Source organism: Pantherophis guttatus, chromosome 1 (genome assembly GCF_059756535.1).
Source record: "Pantherophis guttatus breed Tessera chromosome 1, ASM5975653v1, whole genome shotgun sequence".
In the NCBI taxonomy this organism is placed as follows: domain Eukaryota; kingdom Metazoa; phylum Chordata; class Lepidosauria; order Squamata; family Colubridae; genus Pantherophis; species Pantherophis guttatus.
In genome coordinates this window covers 135356911-135380894 of record NC_142063.1, presented here as the reverse complement: position 1 = coordinate 135380894, position 23984 = coordinate 135356911, and the positions used below count along the sequence as shown (strand labels likewise).

Genomic DNA, 23984 nt, shown 5'->3' with positions numbered 1-23984 from the left:
GTTCTGACAGGTTCTGGAGAACCGGTAGCGGAAATTTTGAGCAGTTCGGAGAACCGGAAAATACCACCTCTGGCTGGCCCCAGAGTGGGGTGGGAATGGAGATTTTGCAGTATCCTTCCCCTGCCACGCCCACCAAGTCACGCCCACCAAGTCACACCACACCCACCAAGCCACGCCCACAGAACCAGTAATAAAATAATTTGGATTTCACCACTGATCAGGATGGATACCTATCCTAAGGCCAACACAGACCATTAACAAGTGCAATCAATACTGCCTCAAAGCTACAAACAGAATGTGACTGAAAGAAATCCAGATTCCTCAAGGGGTCTTTGGAAGACTGCAAGTCTATGAGTTTCTCAACAAGCTTTCCTAAAAGGAGAAGATTGGAGACTGGGCAAAAAGTATCCAGTACTTTTGAATCTAGTACTAATTTCTTGAAGAGAGGATGAACCATCACTTCCTCCAGAGGAAGCAGAAATATTCTGTCCTTCAAAGAAGCATTCTCCATGACTTGAATTCAAATCCATGCCATCTAAAACATAGAGAAGCAGAACTCAAAATCCCATGTATCCTGTCCACTTTCTTAATACAATACTTAAATAAATTTGGTATTTTTGTTATTGATTAGCATTTTTTAGAAGTTATATAAAAAGCGATTGAACTCAAACTGTCCTCATATTGCTACTAATATTAATTTGTAGTTTATTATATACAGGATATACCAAAAACAGGCACTGTAGGACAATCACAGTATGTTTTCTTAAGGAAATATTTAGAGAAAAATAGCAAGCCATTAACATTTAAGGAAAATTACTTGATACAGTTTCTACAGGACCTGACTTTTGATACTTCTATATTTATTTCTAACTGTCTGTTTCAAATATATCTACATCTAAGTACATGTGAAGTTATGAAGTTATGAATGCTGTTTATTAGAACTGTACCCCACCTTTCCTCGAGGTGGCTTTCATGGAAATGTCCCCTTAAATTTATCCCACAACAACTCTATGAGATAGGATGGGTTGGGAGTGACTGCTCCAATATAATCTAATGATTTGAGGAGGACTTAAATTTGGAACTCCCCAATCCAAGTCTACTGTCTTAATCATTAAACCACAGGGGACATGTATAAAAAAATGGAAAACACAAGTCCCATCCAACATGAGTCCATCATGGTATAAGAACTTATTTTAGAAGATTTCAGTTTATCATGTCTAAAAATGCCAGAATGAAGACTTGTCTAAGACAACACAAGAGATTGATCTCAAAACACAGAGTGGTTCTCAGAACAAGACAGAGTTTACATGTTAACTAGATGAGGCATTTCAATGGAAAAGTTACAAGTCAGAACCCATCAAGCTATGCTGGATATTAGAACAATGGGAGGAAACAGTTGTACTTTGGATCTATCTCACCAAACAAAAGAATAGGCATGATAGACATCTGCCTCAATTTGTCTGGAGCGCACACCTTGTCTGACCAACTAATTTTGAATTGGATAGGTATGCATGTAAAATATATGGTGAAACTATATTTACTGAATTAGTGAAACTTTTAATTCAGAAAGTATGAACAATAGCAATTGTTCATTGTATTTGTTTGTTTCTATGTAACTTGAGTCACTGAATAAATAAGAATTAACAACTTTGGAAGTGTTATGAAGATTCTCTATGTGACAGTGCTATGGTAATACAGTCTGTCTCGCTTCTCCAAAATGACAGACGGTGTGTTATTATACAAATTGCTGTCTAACACGTCCTTGAAAAGAGAAGATGGAAAGAAAAAAGGCATGATCTTTTACAATCTAATTAACAAAATGGAACCTGTGCTAAGGTAAATTTGTCCAGCCAGTCTGTCCTGCTTCATCAGCTCTTACAGCAATCAGGTTTTCTTTCTTTGGGAGCTGAGACATGTATACATATGTCCATTTGCATAAAACCCATAACATAGCTGTCAGAAACAAGGTTAATATGGTAGACAAAATATATTGTGTTTTGGATTATGGAGAAGGAGGACTTTCTTCCTACAACACAACTCTTCTTGTTATAACATATCCCACAGCATGGTCCAAGAAGCCTTGCTGAGTTAAGTCACAGTGAGTCCAAATTTTAAAAGAGACACTGAGAAGCATATAACCACTTAAATCATCTTTTTCATTTCTACTTATGTATGATTTTAGCACTTTATATTTTTCTGCCTCCCTGGATTGCTCACAGGTAGTATGAGGCAGGGAAACGACCTGCTATAAAAAGGCACATAATGGTCTTGAAACACACACGTTCTAATTTCTTTGACATTACTCCTTAGATACGTTTAGGCCTGTGGCCAAAAAGGGAAATCTTGTGTATAGTGGGATAATAAATAACATAATAGGACCAAAATAGAACAAAACATATTAGATTGGATGTTAACCCTAACCTTAACCCTAACCCACTCCTACTCCCAAAGTAGCAAAATGGGACATATTTATTATGTAGAAATATTTTCTTTCCATATTCTCAGAGAAATAAGCCCCAATGTATTTAAAAGATTTGTCAGAGGTGTGCTATGCATGAAGCTTTAATCCTTTCCTTAAGGAAAATAGTCATTCTGTACAGCATTACTAGTAGAATCCATTACTTTTTCACATGTCATGCCAACATGAGCAACACTTCCCAAGAGGAGTCTCGGGAGTGCACACTGATATCAGATAGAGTCGAGGAGCAGCAGGTGACTGGAAGAATGTGCTTCAAATAACAATTGCAATGTTTTCTGACTTATTTGAACAAGGGGATACTGCATCAATGAGTTTTTCTTCCTTCACTCTGTGGCCAGTATTTCCTATGACCTTGGCCAAAGGTTAAGGAAGGAAGAAAAGAAGAGACACAGGAAAAGCACAATGGCCACTCCTTGCAGTTACCTGTATACTATTAAAACTTTTGTGTCTGTTTGATGCTTTGCAACCTTCAACTGGGAGAAATGCTGCCTTGCAGAGCAAAGCTTTGCCAAAAAAGGTAACTCAAGGCACCTTATAGAATGCCGAGTCCCATTAGTCTTGAGGAAATGAAATGTGGGAAAAAAATTTTTTGCTACTTTAGTGCCAATTCCACTGCTATTGTTCAGTGCCTCAGGCAGCAGTGACATGATCCTCATTTTCACCATTCCATGGTAGCTTCCCATAAGTCAATAGGAAATCAGGAAGGAACTGATGTAATTGCTGATCTTCCTACACTCCCTGCCACCTTCTCATTGGCAAAGTCTTTGTCTTGAGGAAGCTTGCAGGAAGAAAGTCAATGGAGGGATGGTCTAATCAATGTGTTGGCAACCCACGGCTCCGGAGCCACATGTGGCTCTTTCACCCCTCTGCTGTTGCTCTCTGTCGCAACAGAGGGATGAAAGTGCTGTTGCCCTGTCATGGCCACCAACAAAGAGGGCTGGGAGAGAATGGCGGGGGTGGATCTTGCGGGGTGGGGGCCATCTCCCAAGCCTGACCTTCCTCCTCCGTTGTTGGCTGGGCCAAGAGAAAGAAGGTGGCGGTGTGGGGAAGATCTCCCCTCCATTGGCCAAGCACCAAGCACCGAGCACAAAAGCCCAGCGTGGGGAAGGGCTGGCCCAGCAGAAGCACCCCCATTGACAAGTTGGGACAGTGGAGAGGCCTGGCCCGGCTCTTGCAGCTGTCCCGCTATTCAGCACCTCCAATACAAGCTGCCACCTTTGAAATGTGCCACCCCTTTGAGGAAGCCGGGCAGCGATTGCTGGGGCTGTGCTTGCTGAGGATGGGGGCAGCGGAGGCATCAGGGCTCTCCCCCACTCCTTGACAAGCCGAGCCTGGAGTAGCATGGAGAGTTGCAGGCCGAGCACCGGAGGGTCAGAAGATGTGCTCCGACATCGCCCCAACACATGTTTCCAGAGCATGCTCCTCTGTCCCGAACTGGGATCGAGTAGGGGGTAGGTGGAAAGGAGCAGGGAACTGGGAGCAGGGTAGGGGAAAAGCCCAGCTGGCTTTCCTTTTGACATGTGGCAGGGAAGACCCAATATCCCCTCCATGGCCTGCCCACTGCTCTTGCAGCGCCTTGCGCAGCACAGTGAAGGTGCACTTCACAATGGGGGAGACTATATTTTCCAGCCACTTTGGACCGAATTGCAGGATGCGTATGCATGCCTGTGTGAGTGTGCAGCTGCTTGGGATGATGCTTGTCTTAAGTGTGTGTGGTGATCTAAGGGAGCAACTTCGTGGCACTGTGATGTAACAGCCTGACTCCTTTTGCAACCCAAGGTTTATTTTTGTATCTTTCCAGAGACAGATAGAATGTGGCCGAATTTCCTTATAGTTATTCCCTGGGTGTGTGGGTTGGAAAGTGGGGTGGGGGATGGGGGAGAGGGAGGGAGGAAGAGAGAGGAAGAGAAAGAAAGAAAGAAAAGAGAGAGAGAGATAAAGAGAAAGAGATGGGAGAGATGAGAGGGAGATAGAGAAAGAGGTAAGAGAAAGATATGAGAGGGAGAGGGAGAGAGGGAGAAAGAGAGACAAAGAGAGAGAAACAGAGAAAGACAGAGATACCTGTTTCCCATAGAAAAGAAAACATGGGGAGCCACAAAACCTGGGTAGGTATGGCTGGGGACATCATGTGACTGGGTGGGAGTGAGTGACGTTGAGTTGGCCACGCCCACCCAGGTTTTGTGGTTCCCAGTGTTTTGTTTTCTGTGGGAAACAGGTCCAAATGGCTCTTTGAGTGTTTAAGGTTGCAGACCCCTGGTTCTAGTCCATCTGCACTCAGTCCCCATTGCCTACTTGATACTTCTCTCACTCCAGCAGCCACTTACCTTCATACCGGGAAGTGAAGGGGAGGGGAGGAAGAGGAAAGAAGAGAGGGGAGGATGGGAGGGAGGGAGGAAAAAAGGAAGATACAGGGAGGGAGGGAGGGAGGAAAATTTCTGATGTTCACTGCCAGCTTCCCACAGTAGGGAAGCCAACAGGAAGATTCGTGGTCATTCTGTTTCCCTGTTGAGGTAAAGAAATATCTCCAAAACAAACATGGGTCATGGCTTGTGTACTGCATTCTAAAAGAGAAAAAAATATGCATGGCCAGTATGTCTTTGTTCAAGGAGGCAGTCATGCTTTATTGAAAAGGACCAACAGGACCTAAATGCTTAATTTTGCAAAACCCACAATGACTGGCTATGCATTGTTGACTACTGATCAACAATGGCAATAGTTGCTTCCTGCATCCAATCTTGCTGCTCCATTGGGAAAACAAGATGTTGGTTGGCCCCTGGATCAACATGACTCATAGGGGTGTACAAAAACATCTGACTCCTAATTGTTTCCCTCTAGGAGCAATCCTTGCTCTCAGCAATAATGCTGAAATGAAGAAAATGTGGAATTACCAAAGGCAAATCTTGTGGGCCATATTCAGCTTCCAGGCTCAAACGTCCAGGCTTAAAACTCTCGCTGCACATTTCTGTCCTTTGAACGTGTACATCTTAACAGTCTACTAGAAGAAGAAAAAAGGAAGCGCCTGAGGATAGGCAATTCTGCTTTAAACTGAGCTAGGGAATTCAATTATATTTCCAAGGTGCCCAGAGCCACCTTTTCTCAAGTCTTGATTCCAGCCCATCCCAGAAAAAGCCTGCGGAGCACAGTCCACAATCAGGGAGCAAAGCTTCCTCACGTCCAAGCTCCGCTTCTAAAGCACGCGCCGAAGGTGGACCAGTCAGACCCAGCTCTGGTTCCTCGCCGCATTTTCCCGCCAAGGGCGAACGAGCCTCTCAGCACCTACTTCCCCCCTTCCCTCTCAGAGAGAGAGAGAGAGAGAGAGAGAGAGAGAATCGTCCAGCACTCACCGCGGCATTGCGCGCGACTCCCCTTCCCCTCCCGCCCTCTCCCGCCTCCCCACGGGGAATCTTCCCAAGCTTTCGCCTTTATAATCCAGACAACCTGCACGCCGCGTCTTTCCTAACTCTGCCTCCCTCCCATTCCCCAGACAGCCAGGCAGCCAGCTCACCACCCACCCCTCCTCTCCAGGGGACGCCAGCGCGAAAGAAAGTCGCACCCTAGCGCCGCCTGACTGCGGTGGAGGAGTCAGCTCGACAGACGGTCGCTTGGGGGTGCGGTGTTCTTTTCTGGCCGGGCCGGCCAGTTTCTTGCTTGCTCGCTCGCTCGCTCGTCCGTCCGCTGCTCCCCTATAGTCTTTCCCTCGCTTTGCGGGCGGGCGTGCGCGCGTGCGGGGCAGGTTCCCGAAGCGGGCGCAAAAAAAAAAAAAGAGAGAGAGAGAGAGAGAGGCGGCTGCTTCGTCGTCGTGGAATGTCCCTGCGCTCTCCGCCCTGCCTTCCGAAGTGGAGATGAGCCACAGCCAAGGCAAAGGACGCCTCTCTTAAAAGACTCCGGAGCCAGGATGATGGTGCACCTGCCGCAGCCTTTCCCTCTGGTTGTGGTGGCGCAGAGTTTCTTCCTCCCGCTCGTAAGTCCACTTTGCCCGGGGGCGACTCCCTGTTCCTCTTCCTCCCCTTTCCCCTCCTCGTTTCGGCACCATCTGCAGAGGCTGCGAAGCGCTGTGGCGTCCGGATTTTGCGGGTGGGGTGGGGGAAAGTCCGAATTTTGCGGTCGCCTCTTTTACCTTGCCGTTTAATGCGAGTTTATAGGCGTTCCGCGTTAAGTTTTGCTACCCGGTCTGGTTGAGTATTAAGGCGAGGACTTTGCCTTGAGAACGGGTCTCGCGGCTGTTCCCCGGCCCTTTCCCCTCGCCGCGAGCGAGCCGGGATCGCCCAATGGGGGGGGGGAGGTTCGGCGGGGTGGCGGGAATCCGGGGCTGAAAACTTTCTTCGACGGCCACGGGAGAGCCGCTCGTTCCTGAGCCGGACTTGGTGATGGTGGGGGGCATTCTCTGAATACCGCGGGCTTTTTCGGTTCGGGAACCGGGCGGTGTGCTTCCTGAGGCTGTGTGTTGAGGGGGCAGCCCTGGCCGCTTTTCCTCCGAGGGAAGCGCTGGGCTTTTGAAGGAGGCAAAAACGGGGGTCCCTTCCGCGTTTTTCACTGGGAACCCCGGAGGAGCACCTGCGTTGTCTGACCTCTGAATATAGTCGGAGTTTGGGGTCTAACGGTTTAGAATGGAGGCGCATTCACGACGGAATTACTGTCACTGTGGCGGCAGGATTTAGAAACTTGGATAGGAGATGACCAACTTTTTATTTTTCAATTATCTCGATGAGTAATGGTTTCCCGGGAAGGAGCTTGCGATTTTCTTTGCCCAATGCTTAGATTGATAAGAGTTAGTTTATTTCTTGAGTGAATGATCTGTAGTGACAAAATCTCTTTTCTGCACAGGAGGGCTCTGGAGTGATAGGTAGTACAGAAAATCTAGGCATTTGGTGATTATGAAGGAAGATTTTGAAAAGTGTTCATATATACAAGCACTTTCTTATTGAAGAATCTTAAAGAGCTAAAGACAACTGGATTTTTTAAAGTTCAGCCTAGAAAATGACTAATATAGATACTGTATTGTTTCCTTTGATATAAGATTTACTGTAAACTTGAACTAGTTCGATTTTAGTTAATTGTTTGGATATTAAAACATCCTTCTGTAATTGTTATTCATGCAAATGGGTGCAATGTGTATTTATAATGATGTGACTGAGTTTAATTGGCTTCAGTGCTTTTAGGAAGCAGCTTTGGGTGGAAGTAAACCATTTTTATACAGCCCAGTCAGGCTAAAGGGACAAGTAAACCAGATTGTAGTCTAAAATAAAGAGAAAAAAACTTTATAACTAAGGTATAGAGAGTCTTGAAGGTGGTTGTAGCATTGTATTTTAGAGAACAAATAAAAAAAAACTTCGGATGTTAAATATATGGCATAGTGTCAAAAGAAGAAACTAGCACTGAAATATCCCCTCTTTCCTAAAGAAAAGCATTAAAAAGTTGTATTGCAATTAAAACTTTTGCTTTAAAAAAAGTCAATGTCCCTTTTCAGGAAAATGTTAACTGCTTGCACGCAGCAGGATGCAAAGTTTTATTTTCATCCCAGCTATATGCAACCTGAAATGGTATGTGTATGGGAGTTTGTGTTACTGTAGTCAATAATGGAATATGTAATAAACCTTGAAGGGATTAAATAGCCTTCTTAAGAGCTGATTCTAATATTACGGTAGGAGTTGATTGATTAGTTTTTGAAAAAGCTTATTTCAAATTCTAATCCCTTTCTAAGACTGTGCTGGTCTTGTAAGATTGTGGGTCTTTTTCTTTCTTTCGCTTTGGTGTTTTATCAGAGCAATGAAATGCAAAGCTGCAGCCTTGCGATAAGGCACATACTTTCTTTCACAGTGGTTTCCTTTTTTAAAAAAATACCCAATAAAACCTGGGTAAATGCTTAGAATAGTTACCAGCTAAACATCACATAGTGGTTAAGGATATGAATGGGAAATAGTGAATGAAGCAGGAAAATGAAATTTCCCTGCAAAAAAATCCAGTGGATACATTAGGGACTGATTAAAATTTCCAGCGGGCATTGGTTTTATTTCATATATGATTGAAGCAGTAATATTTTACTGCTTTACATCCTTTCCCTTGTATATGAGTGGTACATTGAAGAATCAAGACATTTAAAATAGAGAAAATTGTCTTCAGATGGTACTATGTATAAGCTATTTATTAGAACTAGTTCATTTTTATGTTTAGGTAATTTGAATCTCACTGAGGAGCATCCTTTTCTTGTGCACTTTACTTTAATCAGTTGTCATTCAATCCCATATGCGCATTAGGAATTAAGTTCTAATAAACTCTACATCTAGTCCCAAGTAAATGAATGTAGGATTATGTTGCTCTGTCCAACTCTACCATGAGTTATCTGTAGTAAATATATTAGATATCTTTGAATATAGTGAAAATATTGTATTGTCAGATAAATAGCTTTGCATAGATTTTGGTAACTCTTATTAAAAAAATGCACTAGGTTTTTCCCCCAGATGTTTCAGTGATTAAATGTCTTCCAAATATTGTCAGTATTCAAACATATTGTGAAAACTGGCAAATATAAACATAGAAAATAGCCTGCACACGCTAACCAGCATTACCCTAATGAAATAAATGCTATTTAAATAGTAAACTGAAATTTACTTTATTAATATGATTAAGATTTCTATCAGTAATCTTTATCAAGTGCAGAATTAAAAATAGAATGGTTGAATGTAGTATTTTATAGTCAGTAGAACAAATCACAATCCCATTTCATTTTGTGCATTCTATTTAAGTTTGCAATCCTGATTGCTGATTTAACATACCCTGATTTTTTTTACCACAATTAAGTGGCAGTCTTATCCCTTACTGAACATTAACCCTGTTAGTAATTAATTCTGAGGGAAACAGAAGAAACTTTTAAAGAAATTTATATCATATTATGTTGTTGATGTGTCTAAAACACAGAGGCTGTATTTAAAGTAAATAGTAAAACGTGTGCTACAAATTGCATGGAAAAATAAAATTGTACATCTTGCATTTTTCCTCTATGTTGTGAATAGCCACCAAAAGATAATTTTTCATATAAATCGCCATTTGCTAACATGGTAGTCAATATACACCTAGCTATCACCTAAATAGTGACAGAAAGAGATTTGTCCAGAATTAATGTCAGTGACTGCTATTTTTTAAATCTAATATTAATAGTCATTACGTTTCCTTTTGTAACAAAATATTCAGTGCCATGTTAATAACTAGAACACAGGAGCAAGACAATTGAAGTCACTATCTACAGGAAAATATCTTATAAAGGAGATTTTTATGACCCATTCTGCAGTTCTGTTGAAATTGAATCAAGCATGTTTATAATTTTCTTAAAAAACACATTATTTTCTCATTTTCACATTAGTATCTCATTTTCCTACTTATTGTATTTACAAATAAAAAAATATACAAGTGCATATCTCTGGAAAATTAATATTACAAAATGAACTTTAAATAAAGGTTTCTGTTTTTAAAAAATGGCAAGAACAACATTATATGCTACTTCTTGATTTTTCTGTTCAAAGTATATTTTGTTATAAAAATGAATATCAACACGGTTACAATGAATGCAGTTCATTATACTGTAAAGTCCACTAACATTTTAAAATCTTGTATATAATAAAGCTGTGAAAAAGAAACTTATATGTTCTTAAATATTCAGTTCATGGAATGGAACTGCTGATATCTCTATAAAATATAAACATAATTTGGAAATAAGTATTACTTTTCTTTGTTTTGAGTCTTTTCTATAATGAGAAGAAAGGGAGGCTTTGTAAACATTAATATAGTAAATATGCTACTTACTGCTCTCATTTATATTTTATTTGATATTTTGTAATTAAAAACTATTTGTGTTTCAGTTTTGATTTAAAAGGAGAAAGAAATGTGATGCCCAAGATTGATTTTAAAAAAAATATTGCTTTTCTTGTTGTAAATGTAGTTTAGGGTGCTTTATTATTCAGATATTTCTTATCCATACCCAAATATATGCATACATTCATGCAAGAAACACCATTTTATAAAAGGAAAATTAGATGTCTCACGTACAAAAGATTAGCCCAGTATTAACCAAGAACATTTTAAAATAGAATATGAAGAATGTGTTACCTAAATATGGACAAAATATTTAATTGTGTTATTAAGCACTTCTGAGGTGTTAATATTCTGAAGATATTGTGAAGAATTAGAAGGAAGTGTATTTAAAATAGAATTTGACAATTAGCATATATGACAATCCAAAACGCAGTTTTCTGTTCCTAGTCATTTCTCTTAGTCCGTTGCCATCTCTTCTTGTTCCTTGACTACACACAGTTCTTCTATGCTATAATAATCTGCAATTATCCTCCCCAGTTATCACCAGATAGGAATGGCACTATTAATGTTTCCACAGTGCTAATGGAATCTGATATTTGTCTTATATGAAAGAGCTAAAATATTTCAACCATGACAAACAGGTTACCAGAAAAAGATGATTTCTAACATTTTCCCTTAGAAATCATAGAAAGAAGCTCTACCACCCATTCTTTTGGTCCCAGGTTTAGTCAAATCTCATTGTGCCAATCCTAAGTGAAAACTGCTAACATCTTCATTTGTAGGCCTAAATTCTCCTCCTTAGTGGTTTAATGCCAGTATGACAAATATGTAGATGTTTGTTAACCATATATTATTTACAAAAAAAAAAAGTCAACACTCTAAAAAAGAGAGATGGAAAGTGTAATTTTTATTACACTTGACAATATTAAAAAGAAAACCTGACTACTAAAAGGGGAAAAAAATAGTACCATACAGAGAATCCTTGACAGAGATGATGGTAGAAGAGCTCCCTACAAACTAGAATAAAGTCAGAAGTTGCATGAAAATATGATTTACAGTGTCATTAGCTATCTGGAGGAATTCTCTAGGGTAGAAGAAGACTCTGATGAATCTTCCCTTTACCCATCAAATCAAGTCTTTCAGAAGAGAAATTATCAAACTGATATTTGCCAGCACCAGCAGCAACTACTGATCTATAGCTGGAAGCTACACATAGTAAAATCTGTAAATTACGGGTTAGTTAGGACTTTTTCTTCTTGTCATGACTGGGAGCAACAAGTCATGTCTGGAGATGTCAGACAGCCTACAATGCTTTTTTTAAAAAAACAAAAAAACTCCAGAATTATATGGGAAATTGGGATCGAGGAAATTGGAAGAAAAACACACTTTTCCTGCAACATAACTGGCATCCTCATGTAAACTGCTTTAGACAGTCTTTCTTCTGAAAAAGTGAAAAACTGCAAAGTGGTTAAAGATGTGGAAGTCCTATATGCGAGAAAGTATAAAACCACATAAAATAAGCTAAACACTAATTATTCATAGAATGTAAATCTTAGTCCCAACTCCTTAACCACCACCCATATTGCCTCCCTATGGCACATCAACGATTTCATCTTGAAAGACAGGAAGATTATATGGAAAAGAAATGAAAGAAAGAAAATCAGACTTGTGAGTTTTTTTGTTTGTTTTTGGTGAAACTAAGAAAAAAGAGAAGGATCTAACAGAGCTATATGAGGTAGCCTTGTCTTCATTGCAATTGATGAATACAAGTAGTCCTCAACTTACAACTGCAATTGAGCCCAAAATTTATGTTGCTAAATGAGAAATTTGTTCAGTGCCCCATTTTACGACTTTTCTTGCCACGTTTGTTAAGGGAATCGCTGCAATTGTTAAATTAGTAACACAGTTCTTAAGTGAATCTGATTTCCCATTGACTTTGCTTGTCAGAAGGTTGTGAAAGGGGGATCACATGACCCTAGGACACTGCCACCATGCATAAATAATGAGTCAGTTGTCAAGCATCCAAATGCAAATCACATGACCATGGGGATGCGGCAGCAGTCATAAGTGTGAAAAATGGTCATAAATCACTTTTTTCAGTGGCGTAAATTTGAAGGGTCACTAAGTGAATGAGGACTACCTATATATTGTACGTAGGGAACTGTAAATTTGATTATGAGTAGAAGCCTAAAATGCATGTCTGACTTGTGCAGTACTGTGTGAAACTAGAAATTTGTACTGTGGTGATAATTGCATGTTGAGCTCCAGTGAGTGATGATAAAGAATTAGGGACAAATGATGGTGTTTTTTTTTTTTAGGAGATAGGGATATTGCATGATTTTGCATGAATGCAATCTAGGGGGAAAACTTTATTAAATAACAAGAATGGATGGGTAGGGATGAATTCAGAGAATACAGAAAAAGTCATTGAATTATTTGATGACCCAAGAATGAAAGAAAATGATGGTTGGTGATTATTTTAGGAAAAAGGTTCAAATATAAATCTTTCTTTAATACAAATATTAAATAAATGGATGTAAAAGGATAATTAAGTTATTTATGGTGAAAAACCGAGTTATAGTATTTAAACCGAATCTAAATACTGTAACTCCGTTTTTCACCATAAATAACTTAATCAAGTTAAGAGAGGGAGGAAAGAAAAACAAATACTAAAGAGACTCCAGAAGATTGAATGGAATTAAAAATAAGAAAGATGAAAAGATCTGGGATGAAACTGAAGTGAGGAAGTGATGAAAGGACAGTTTTAGAGATTTGTATGGGAATTTTAACAATGTGTCAAAAGTAGAACTGAAACAAATGCTACAAAGATTAGTGCTAAAATTAATAATAAAGTAATGCTAGGGAATACTTAAAAATGGTAATGGTGTGGATGGAGACACTGTAACTAGAGAAATGTTTTAAAATAGATGTAAATTTATGGAAAATAATGTCACGTGTTTGTTTATAACTTTTGGGGTTTTTTGTACCCACTCAGACTCACTATTGTGAAATAGGCAGTCATATGAATTACGTCAATAAATAAATAAATCTATATAGAGTACATTTCTTCATGACAATTAGAAAAATGCCATATTGACCTCTTATATAAGGTGAAAAGTAATAAAAATGCAAAATGTGTATGGGGATTAGTTTGTTAAATGTGCTTGAGAGGTGTTTGACATAATGCTGACCGAAATTGTACAAGAAATTATAGTGAACAATATTTGCTAAATGTAGTGTGACTTTATGTCAAGTAGGAGATATGTTGAGCTGAGTTTTTGCTGGTCAGCAGATCATTGAATGAATAAGTGGAAAACTGTTTTCTGTATGTTTGTTCGTTTAGAGAAGTTTATGATAAAACATGCGATAAAATAAATAAGCTTGGAGTATGTAATATTTTTCATATAGTTGAAAGTTAGTTGCTGAATATGATAAGCAGCTATGATGAAAATTGGGAATGCATAAAAATGGAATGCTTAGCAAAAAGTTCAGCACTCTGCAGTAAAATATGTGGTATCATTGTTTATTCCTTGACTTATGGTACTCCTCGACTTATGAGCAACCATTAGAAGTTACAATGACGCTGTAAAAATGGACTTTCCAACTGTGCTCAAAGTTACTTACATTGCAGTGTCCTCATATGGTCATGTGATCAAAATTGAGGTGCTTGGCAGCCCACTTACAATTACAACCACAGAGGTGCTACAAATCCCCCTCTTGAAATCACTTGAATGAAGCCAATTTTCTATTGTTAGAATGTTGCCTATTGATCAGGGATTTAGGGGTTCCAGGACTTCTTTTTTGTTAACTAACAGGCTCTACAGCCTGTGTGGGCTCCACAGTGAGGCCTTAGCCCAAAGACGACATAGTAAGATCCAATTGAGTCTAATTCTTTTATTTGCTTACACCTGATAGAATCTTGCCAGACTAAAGCTATAACTTTTAAACTTAATAGGGAGATTCCAGAGTGTGGCTATCATGAATCTTTTCCTCCCTCTTCCATCCAGTTCAGGACTGGGCATTCTCTTGTTGTGTTCAGAATGTGCTGTCTCCTCTCTGAGAAACTACAGTGCTACTGCCAATATCCTCCCCCCTCCTCAAAATCAGAATCAGAATAGAGCTGGAAGGGACCTTGAAGGTCTTCTAGTCCGACCCCCTGCCGATCAGCTAGGAGAGGCCAGAACTAGGGGTAGCACCAATGAGAATTCTCCCTGCTTGAGCATCATTGGTCTCCGGGCAGAGTACTTTGGGACTTCACCTGAAGGTGGAGAGATATTTCTGTGGAGAAAGAGAAGCAGAGAAAGTGGGAGGGGGGATTTTGGCCTAAATAACCAACTTGGGCTTCTCTGTGCGAAACTCTCTCCTCCAGTGGGTGAAGTCAAGGGAGACTCTGCCCGGAGACTGATGATGCTGCAGAAGGGACAATTCCCATTGTTCCTCCTTCTTTCTGGACACTCGAAGTTCAAAGAAGCCCCATTCCCAGCTCACAGACCAGCTCTTCCAGTTTCCGGCACTTCTGCACGCACAAAGGTCAGCTGATCATCGCGTGCACATGCGCACCAGAAACCCAGAAGAGGAACTGGCAAAGCTGTGCGTGCCAGACGACAGAGCTTCATGTGCCACTTCGGGCATGTGTGCCATAGATTCGCCATCATGGTCCTATACCATTTCAGACAAGTGACTCTCCAGTATCTTTTTAAAAACCTCCAGTGATGAAGCACCCACAACTTCTGAAGGCAAGCTGTTCCACTGGGTAATTGCCTTCACTGTTAGGATGTTTCTCCTTAATTCCTCTTTCAGCTGCACATTCCATCATGGTATTCCATCAGTGCATCTGTCCTTTTCCATTTTCCACAAAAAGTTACTGCTGAGAGAATTCTAGTCTTTCTTTTAAAAAAATACTTAAAAAAAAACAAATTATTCCACTGTGCATAGGAGTTAAACACTGACACTGCAAAATATTTCTTTTATAAAACTTCGTATGGGGCCGGGTTACTTGTGGGATCATCCCTTTCCACCTATATCTACTCATCCTATTTTCAGAGGAGAGGCATGTTCTGGGTCCCATCTATTAAGGATTCCCATTTGACAGGACCCAGGAAGAGCACATTTTCTGTCATGACACTTGCCCTCTGGAAAGCTTCATTCCTACAGAAATCAAACTTACCCCAACTTTTCCATAAAGTCTTAAAACCTGGTTGTGTTACTGCACCTGAGCCCATGATGTGTAATTGAGCTCATAACCTGATAATATTAACTGCTGATAGGGTTTTTTTTTAAATCTTGGCTGCTATATATATTGTTATTTTGTTGTAAAGATTTTATCTTGTTTTTATTTATTATCCTGTTTCCCCGAAAATAAGACATCCCCTGATAATAAGCCCAATTGGGCTTTTGAGCGCATGCGCTAAAATAAGCCTCCCCCTGAAAATAAGCCCTCCTCGAAAATATTTAAATGCAGAGCTGGAAATCAGGTAAGACGGCATGAGAAGCCCCATCTTGCTCCACGTGCCCCAAAATAATAAGACCTCCCCGAAAATAAGGCCAAGCGCTTATATCGGGGTTCAAAAAAATATAAGACAGGGTCTTATTTTCGGGGAAACACAATATTAGCCACCCAGAGTCATACATTTGGGATAAAAAAGTTGTAGAAATGAATGAACAAGTGAATGATGGTGATACAATGACACAATGGTGTATCATAGATATTGTTATCCATGCAACAATAAATGGGAATTGCATTAACTCTACTCATAAATAATGGGTATTGTATATTGTACTTTTCTCTTAGCCGTTCCCTCTAAGTTTTTGTTATTTAGGACAACCTTTAATGCAGCAGATGGAAGTACTTTTTCCAGTTTTGACATACTTGTGTCTGTTCAAGCAGAGGAGTCACACTTGAGGGAATGTTGCCTCCCTATAAAACAGAATGCAATTACTTTTAAGTATTTTAACATTTCAAAGTTGCCAGCTGTAAACTTCAAAAAGAGTCCTGTTCTGCAACCATAAACCAACTTACTCAAAATATTTGATATAGAATTTGGTAATTTCTGCCCCAGACCTTTTTCTTTTAATATTGAACAGTATAAAAGGTTTTTTAAATTTTTTTAAAAAATTTGTGTATTGTATAAGTTTGTGTATTGTATAATAAAGAAGTAGGGATCAAAATGAAAATGAAATTTAGCTACTTTTTTTCTATTTTTAAATTTAAAATTTCTGAAATACTCTATACTGCAATTAGAAAATACTTATTCAGTGACGCATGAATGGACAGTTATTTAAATACTAAATGTTTGGTATAGTGGTTAAAGCACTATGCTAGAACCTGGGAGACTTAGCTGGATGACCTTGTGCCAGTCACCCTCTCTCAGACTTACAAAATAAGGCAATGGCAACCACTTCCAAAACTCTTGTCAAAAAAGAAAACCTGAAGGGATACGCCCAAACAGCCACCTGGAGTCAACACTCTTGAAGGCATACACACACACTATACAAAAGCAGTCTTAGAGCTAGTACATGTAATTGCTACTCTTTATGAGAAAGCTATTGTGTAATTGTGTGGTTTATTTATTCCTATTAGAAGCTTAATTGGACTATATCATTGATAGCTAACCTTTTTTTTTTTAAATTTGATTTATATGCCGCCCTTCTCCGGAGACTCAGGGCGGCTTACAATGCGTTAAGCAATAGCTTTCATCCTTTTGTATATTTATACAAAGTCATCTTATTGCCCCCACAAACTGGGTCCTCATTTCACCTACCTTAGAAAGGATGGAAGGCTGAGTCAACCTTGAGCCTTGGAGAGATTCGAACCAGCAGTAAATTGCAGGCAGCTGTGTTAATAAGAGGGTGTGTAGACCGCTGTACTATCAAGGCTCTTTTTTGCCATCGCGTGCCAGGAAGGGGGGGCGGGGGAAGTTTGTGCATGTGCCCACACCCATAATTCTATGTGCCCTGCACATGCATGTCCAATCCCCCTCCACCACCGCTCCTGGCACGTGATGGCCCGGTAGGCCTGTTTTTCTTTCTCACCTGGCTCCAGATCCTCTCTATGCATCTGGGGAGGGCGAAAACAGCCTTCCCCACCCCCTTGGAGGCTCTCCAGAGGCCCAAAATGGCCCATTTTCCAACTTTCGGTTGGACAGGAAGTGACTTTTTTTGCTGTCTCCAGAGACTCCTAGAGACCCTAACTCTTCTCCATCCCCACCCCCAGGCCCTCCGGAGGCAGGAAACATCCTGTTCCCTACTTCTGGTGGACCCAGAAGTCTCAAAAAGGAGCTGAGCTGGCGTGCCAGGTGACATGGCTCTATGTGCCACCTGTGGCACACGTGCCATAGGTTCACCATCACGGGACTATATAGCAGTCCAGAACAAGACTAATAACAATTACAAGAATAATGATAATATGGCAACAGTGAGATTGAGTATTATAACCCACACTATATGTTATATTGCATATCCCTAAACAGTTGTGAATTCTGCCTCAGAATTCTAGTCATACTAAAACAATGTATTTGGGAACTACTAGTTTGTAGTAAGTGAAATCGAAATATAGGGCTACAAATTTAAAAAAAATACTAAAAATAGGCGCAAAAGTACAGATTAGTGGACAAGGAATAAAAAAAATATTTATTTCCTTAGGGAAAAATAATTTGTAAAAGAAATGATAATCATCCATTCCTAGTTTCATTAATGGTTAGCTCAAATTCTGCAGAGTGTTGTACTACTGATTGACTAATCAGTTTGGTTCTCCAGAGGTTTGGTTTATAAAATCATCAGTAGAAAATTGATAAATGTAAGAAGGCCTAGAGAGAATAGGAAAGGAGGAAAGGAGCTGATGTAGTTAATTACTTCATGTCTTTTTGTAGAAACAATCCATTAATATGTGAATTGAGAAAAGAAGGGGACTTTTAATATTGAGATAGAGTCATCAGACACATCTGCAAATATTATTAGCCCAAAAAGCAAAGATGTTGCAAGTTATACAGAACTCATTTTGTCAATTGTATAACTGGTATTTTACAGTATCTGTTGATGTCTCCCATATATTCTAATAGTACAGTATAAAGAAGAGAATTTATCTAAGTGAATATTTTCAATTTACAAAATACTAAATTTATATACTGTTTAATCTACCTGGATATCCTCCATTTTTAATTAAATGTGATAACCAAATAGCACAAACTGAGTATATGTAGATTTGAAAAAGAATTTTAACATTACACTAGATTGTCAATCCAGAATCAAAGATTCCTTAGGCTAAAGGCAAATCCAAAATCATGGCAGCTATCAGTAAAATGTTGTAGTCAAATTCTTTTATAAATGTTCTGGTGGCCTTTGGAAATCTGTTACGATTTAATTGTCCCACAGAGCTATTGAGTACAGTTGTTTCCCTGTGTATAATATATAATATAATAGACCATCTTATTATAATTTTTATAATAAGCAAGTTTCTACTACAAATACAGCAAAGCATCATTTTCCAAATCAGTCCCTTGGTCTATCATTTGTTTTTTCACATTCTGTATTTTCTCTATCTTATCAGATAAATTTTGTTTGTCATTCCTTCATTAACATATTTTAGACATAATCTACCCCTAGAAGCAAACATCAATGCTGGCAGTGTAAATAACTAACTTCTGGCTCCATTCTTCAAAGATTTTGTCCAATATTTCTCATGTTACAACATTTGTATCATTATATAAATCCCAGTATAAATCCCATCAGGTTTTGTATGCTTTTTTCCTTAAAATTTTTTTGTTCCCCTCTACAGTCCAATTTCTAAAATCATTTTTTTTCTTATGACTTGCTATTATCAGGATAACCAAAATAAGTCTTATCTCCTATGAAAAACTTTATTTTTTTATAGTTGATTCCAAAAGCATATTGTAAAAGTCAATATTTGAAATTTATCTGGATCCTTAATTCTTTTTATAACTTTCATGGAACAGAATCTTATTTAGTTTTTTGCTGTTTATTCTTTAAATTCATAAGCTTGTAATTACTTTTTCTTTTGTTCAGAATTAAAGATAAACTTACTCAATAAAAACTTCTCAAACTTTTAATTCCAAAGTTCTCTAATAGTTTTAGAATAGCTAATGTACAATTTCCAAATGTGATTATAAGGTGAGGTTTGTGAATGTAGTGTATTTTAAAGTCTCTCCCACAGTTGCAAGCAAGGTAGCTCATCTCACCTTTTTCTACCACTAAAATCCACTTTAATGTTATATAAGACTGTAGTATCTGATAAGAGGAAGAGAGCCTACGGAGTTGCTAGAGCTGCTTAGGAAACGCTCAGACAAGAGATGTGGAACTCCAGTTCCACATCTCTTAACATAATAACAGTCAGAGGAATAATAATAACAGTCAGAGGAAGAAACTTAGTCCCTCAGGCAGGAGGTTTGTGCCTTCAAATTTGCAAGGTACTATTACTGTAATCTTACAGTAAAGTAGAATTAAGTCATCTGGATGTGCTTCTTATCTGGTTTACCTGAGAGTGCTGACATCAATCTTGTAAATCTAAATGTACAACTCTCCCACCATCACTTTTAACTGTTTGATCCATCAGAGCGAGTTGCTCCAAAGTTTATTCCTCTGACCATTAAGCTACTGGGAACTCCTCCTTTCTTGTCTGATTATTTCCTAGGCAGCATCTCTTCCTCTCCTCCCTCAAGATCATCCCCACATACTACCGGTATTACACTTCAGAAAACCACTGCTTCAGTCTCTTTTTGAGGAGCAGCTGTCTGCAGCATATGTGGATGATCTCCTGTCCTCTCCTTATCTGGAAAGGTTCCTTGGTCTTTGCCACAGTTGTCTACTCCATGATACCTCCCCCTGAAGTCACAATACCCTGTATTAGTAAGAAAACAGCACAGAGTCAATTCTTCGCATAGGTCCACTAACTCTGAGCCAAAAGTACATTGAGGAAGCTATGCTAAAAAACCTAAGTAACTGAAAGTACACTAAAAGTAAGAAGTAGCTTAGAAAGAGCAGAAATTAAAGTAATTTAGGGAGAAGAGAAAAATAAATCTAGTTTAAGTCAAAAATGTTCACTGTAGTATTCTCTACCCTTACAAATTATATCTATACATCTTGCTTCTACCACGTCATTCTTTTACATTACTCTTTTGGAGGATCCCATCAACTCCATCCAACCATGACTTCCTTACACCTTTGTATTCAATCCACATTCATTTCTCACCCATTCATTCTGACTTTTTTCTTATTTTATCAGACATATTTTAGTACATTACAACTGCATTCAACTTTTCTGTTTCTCTTGACATAACAAACTCTCACTTTAATGGGCAGAAGTATATTATTATATTCAGCTGTGCATATCTTAACCTTTTCCTTCTATCTTTTGTAAACATTTCACCAAAATTCACAAATATATTTGTTAGAATGTTTGCTATATAAAATATAAATTTCAGTTGATCACTCCATTTACCTTGTCAGACACAGAAACCTTGGCATTTGATGCATTAATTTTCTGAATCATATTTCCCGTTGCATCTGGCAATATATTAGCTGCTTAAAATCATTCGGGTACTCAGCACCATCTTAGAATTAGTATATGTACATTTACTTTATTGTGGCTGAAACAGTATAAATCTACGTGTTAGTTCATTTAAATAAATCAAATTATTTTGAACAGGATGGATTTGATTTAAATCAACTCGATTTAAATCATAATTTTTAAAGAGCAACTGTCATCTCTGCTACTCCTTTGACCCACTGTTAACTCACCGATAGTCCCAGTGTTGCAGAATATACAGCCTCATGCTACATAACTAAGCTCCATTTCATGCTGAATAAACTAAATTATTTATGTATCTTAAATAGAAAACTATCTTATGATAGATTTTTACCCCAAAAGTTTTTTATTAAAATAAATTCAATAAAAATCAAAAAAATCCGATTTAAATCAAAAAAATCTGATTTAAATCAAAAAATCTGATTTTTTTGATTTTTTTAAAAAAAATCATTGATTTTTATCCACCCTGATTTTGAAGATATATCATAAATTTATTAAGCATTCAAACCATTACAATGTTCTGTGGGCCCCTAGAAAAATATTGGCAGCTTGCTGAGCAGCTCTGAACAAAACAGAATTACAGTTTATTTTATTTGTTTATTAAATTTATATGTGCCCATCTCACTCCAAAAAGCAACTCTAGGTAGCTTACAATTAAAATTATAAATATGCAAAATATTAAATAGATTATATACTTTTGTTCTACTATGCTACAAACACAAGACAAAGAAAATGACAAACGTAGTGTAAATTACAACATCACCTTGCAATGTTTTGATAAATCCATCTAGCTGACTTTTTTATTTATTTATTTTTTCCTATCAGCGCCACATGGCAGTTATGCTATCTTTGAGATATGTTTAGTAAATATAAAACATGAGATTTACTGCCCCATTGGTTCCTGTCTGGTTTTGCCCCATTGCCATTCAGAGTTAATTCAGTTTGTTATGCATACTTTATTACAGGGGCACTTTTAAGAGGTTCACTTGTATGGCAGGCATTATGTTATAGGATTGGTAGGGAGGGATGGGTGGCTCAGTGACTAAGATGCTGAGCTTGTCAATTGAAAGGTCGACAGTTCAGTGGTTCGAATCTCTAGTGACGCGTAACGGGGTGAGCTCCCGTTACTTGTCCCAGTTTCTGCCAATTTAGCACTTTGAAAGCACGTAAAAGATGCAAGTAGAAAAAATAGGGACTTTGGTGGGAAGATAACAGTGTTCCATGCGCCTTTGGCGTTTAGTCATGCTGGCCACATGACCACGGAGACATCTTTGGACAGTGCTGGCTCTTCGGCTTTGAAACGGAGATGAGCACTGCCCCCTAGAGTCGGGAACTAGCACATACATGCAAGGGGAACCTTTACCTTTACCTTTAGTGATGTGTATGGAGGGTTACCCATAAAGACATTAAATAAAAGTACATCAAATTCCTTGTTCATTATGGAAAGAGTTGCTATATAGTCCATCTATTCTTTGTGTTTATTACTTACTGGTGTTTTTCATTAATAGTAACCAACCTTGCACTCCATAATACAAAAAGTTTCATAAAATTCAAGTTTATTTACGTTATCATATACTTTCTCTAAATTAACATACGCTACTATTTTTTTTCTCATGCATTTTTCAGTGGCATGCTGAAGTGCAAATTATACATCTACGTGTTCCAGCTCAAGGCAGTGCCGCTGGATTTATCAAATTTTGTGCAATGTCTTTTTTTACACCCTTTCAATTTCTCAAACTCTTCAGGCACATTTAACAAACCTTCATGTGGATTTTCCGTTCACTTCTGTGGGTTTTTTTTTTTCTTTTACTTTCTGTAAGGACATAGTTATGGTATTCTTCCAATTGCCATGGACAGATACACTCTTTGCATACACATTAAGCAAAACATGCAGCCATGTTTTTAAGATTTTCCAGTTATATCACTTCCATCTGCAGCCATTTTTTAAAACTATACTACTCCCATTTCCTTGCAAAACTCCAAAATACCCTTCAAAGAGCCCTTCAGTTCAGTTGTAACCCAAATTGTTGAATCATTTTTTTCTTAATTCCAGTCATGGTTTCAGGCACCATATTTAGATCTATTCACATATATCTTTGCTTGTCAACTTTATATCTGTTTTTCCAAAATTCAGTTTTTATTAAATAATGGTATATTCTACATTCAGAACCTTTCATTGCCCTTTATTGTTCACCATTTTTCATTTTAAGCAATAAATTCAGTCATGCTTTTACCTGCAATCTTTTACTATGTGCATTCATGGATAGATTTATACTTAAACTACATACTTGAAATAGATCTTTTTATAAGAAGATACTTGCCAAATAAGCAGTATTCTCCTTCATTCCTTCAAGAACCTTTTCTATATTCCTTCATCTTATTTCCTCCCATCCATTCATGTCACTTGGTAGAATAACTTTTTTCCATGGATTTTCTTTATTCAGAACATTGGACATTTTTTTTCAGAAGAACTACTTAATTCATTAATTAGCCCCATTGCCATTTATCAGTAACTTAGAAATTTCTATTTTCAATAACAGTCTAGATTATGGGTATCCAACTCTTTGGCTTGCCTGGGTTGCATTGAGTGAAGAGGAATTACCTTGGACCGCATATAAAATATATAATATAATATATAGTGTGTGTGCATGTATATAAAACATTAAACGTTTACAATCTTATGTTTACTAGCTGCCCAAGGCCACATGGGACCCATAGTCTGTGGGCTGGGCACACCTGCCCTGGATGACACTGTCAAGAGTTTGTTGCAGCAATCAAATCCAGAAAGCACACACAGGTAACTGATTCAGCAGGATTCATTAACTTCTCTTTATATATAATAGAACACATGACAATAAATATACAATACCAATGTCTTCCAACGTGGTAGAGAGTACAAGCAAAACCAGGCAGAGGAGAGAACAGTTTTCAGTTTCAGTTCAGAGAGCAAACTAGTTTCAGTTTCAGTTCTCAGCACAGCACTTTGAGCTAAGCACAGTTAAGCCACACCCAGGCTCCTTGCTGTCTCAGCTCCCATTGGCTGACCTTATTACTAAGCCCTATTCATTGGCTGACCTTGATAAGTTTGCACATGTCCAAGATGGCGGTGCCTGCCTGAACCGTGGCTTGAGGATGGTGGCCTATTTGCCTTGTTGGTCC

General features: G+C 38.5%; 1 protein-coding gene across 1 annotated transcript in view; it reads left to right on the top strand.

The window, feature by feature from the left end:
- The first annotated feature begins 5921 nt into the window (after positions 1–5921).
- The window catches only part of NXPH2 (neurexophilin 2), a 66314-nt gene continuing 48251 nt past the window's right edge, over positions 5922–23984 (top strand). The window contains exon 1 of the mRNA XM_034424460.2: positions 5922–6440. Coding sequence (XP_034280351.1) covers positions 6375–6440 — 66 coding nt within the window. The 5' untranslated portion in view covers positions 5922–6374. The remainder of the gene's footprint in view (positions 6441–23984) is intronic.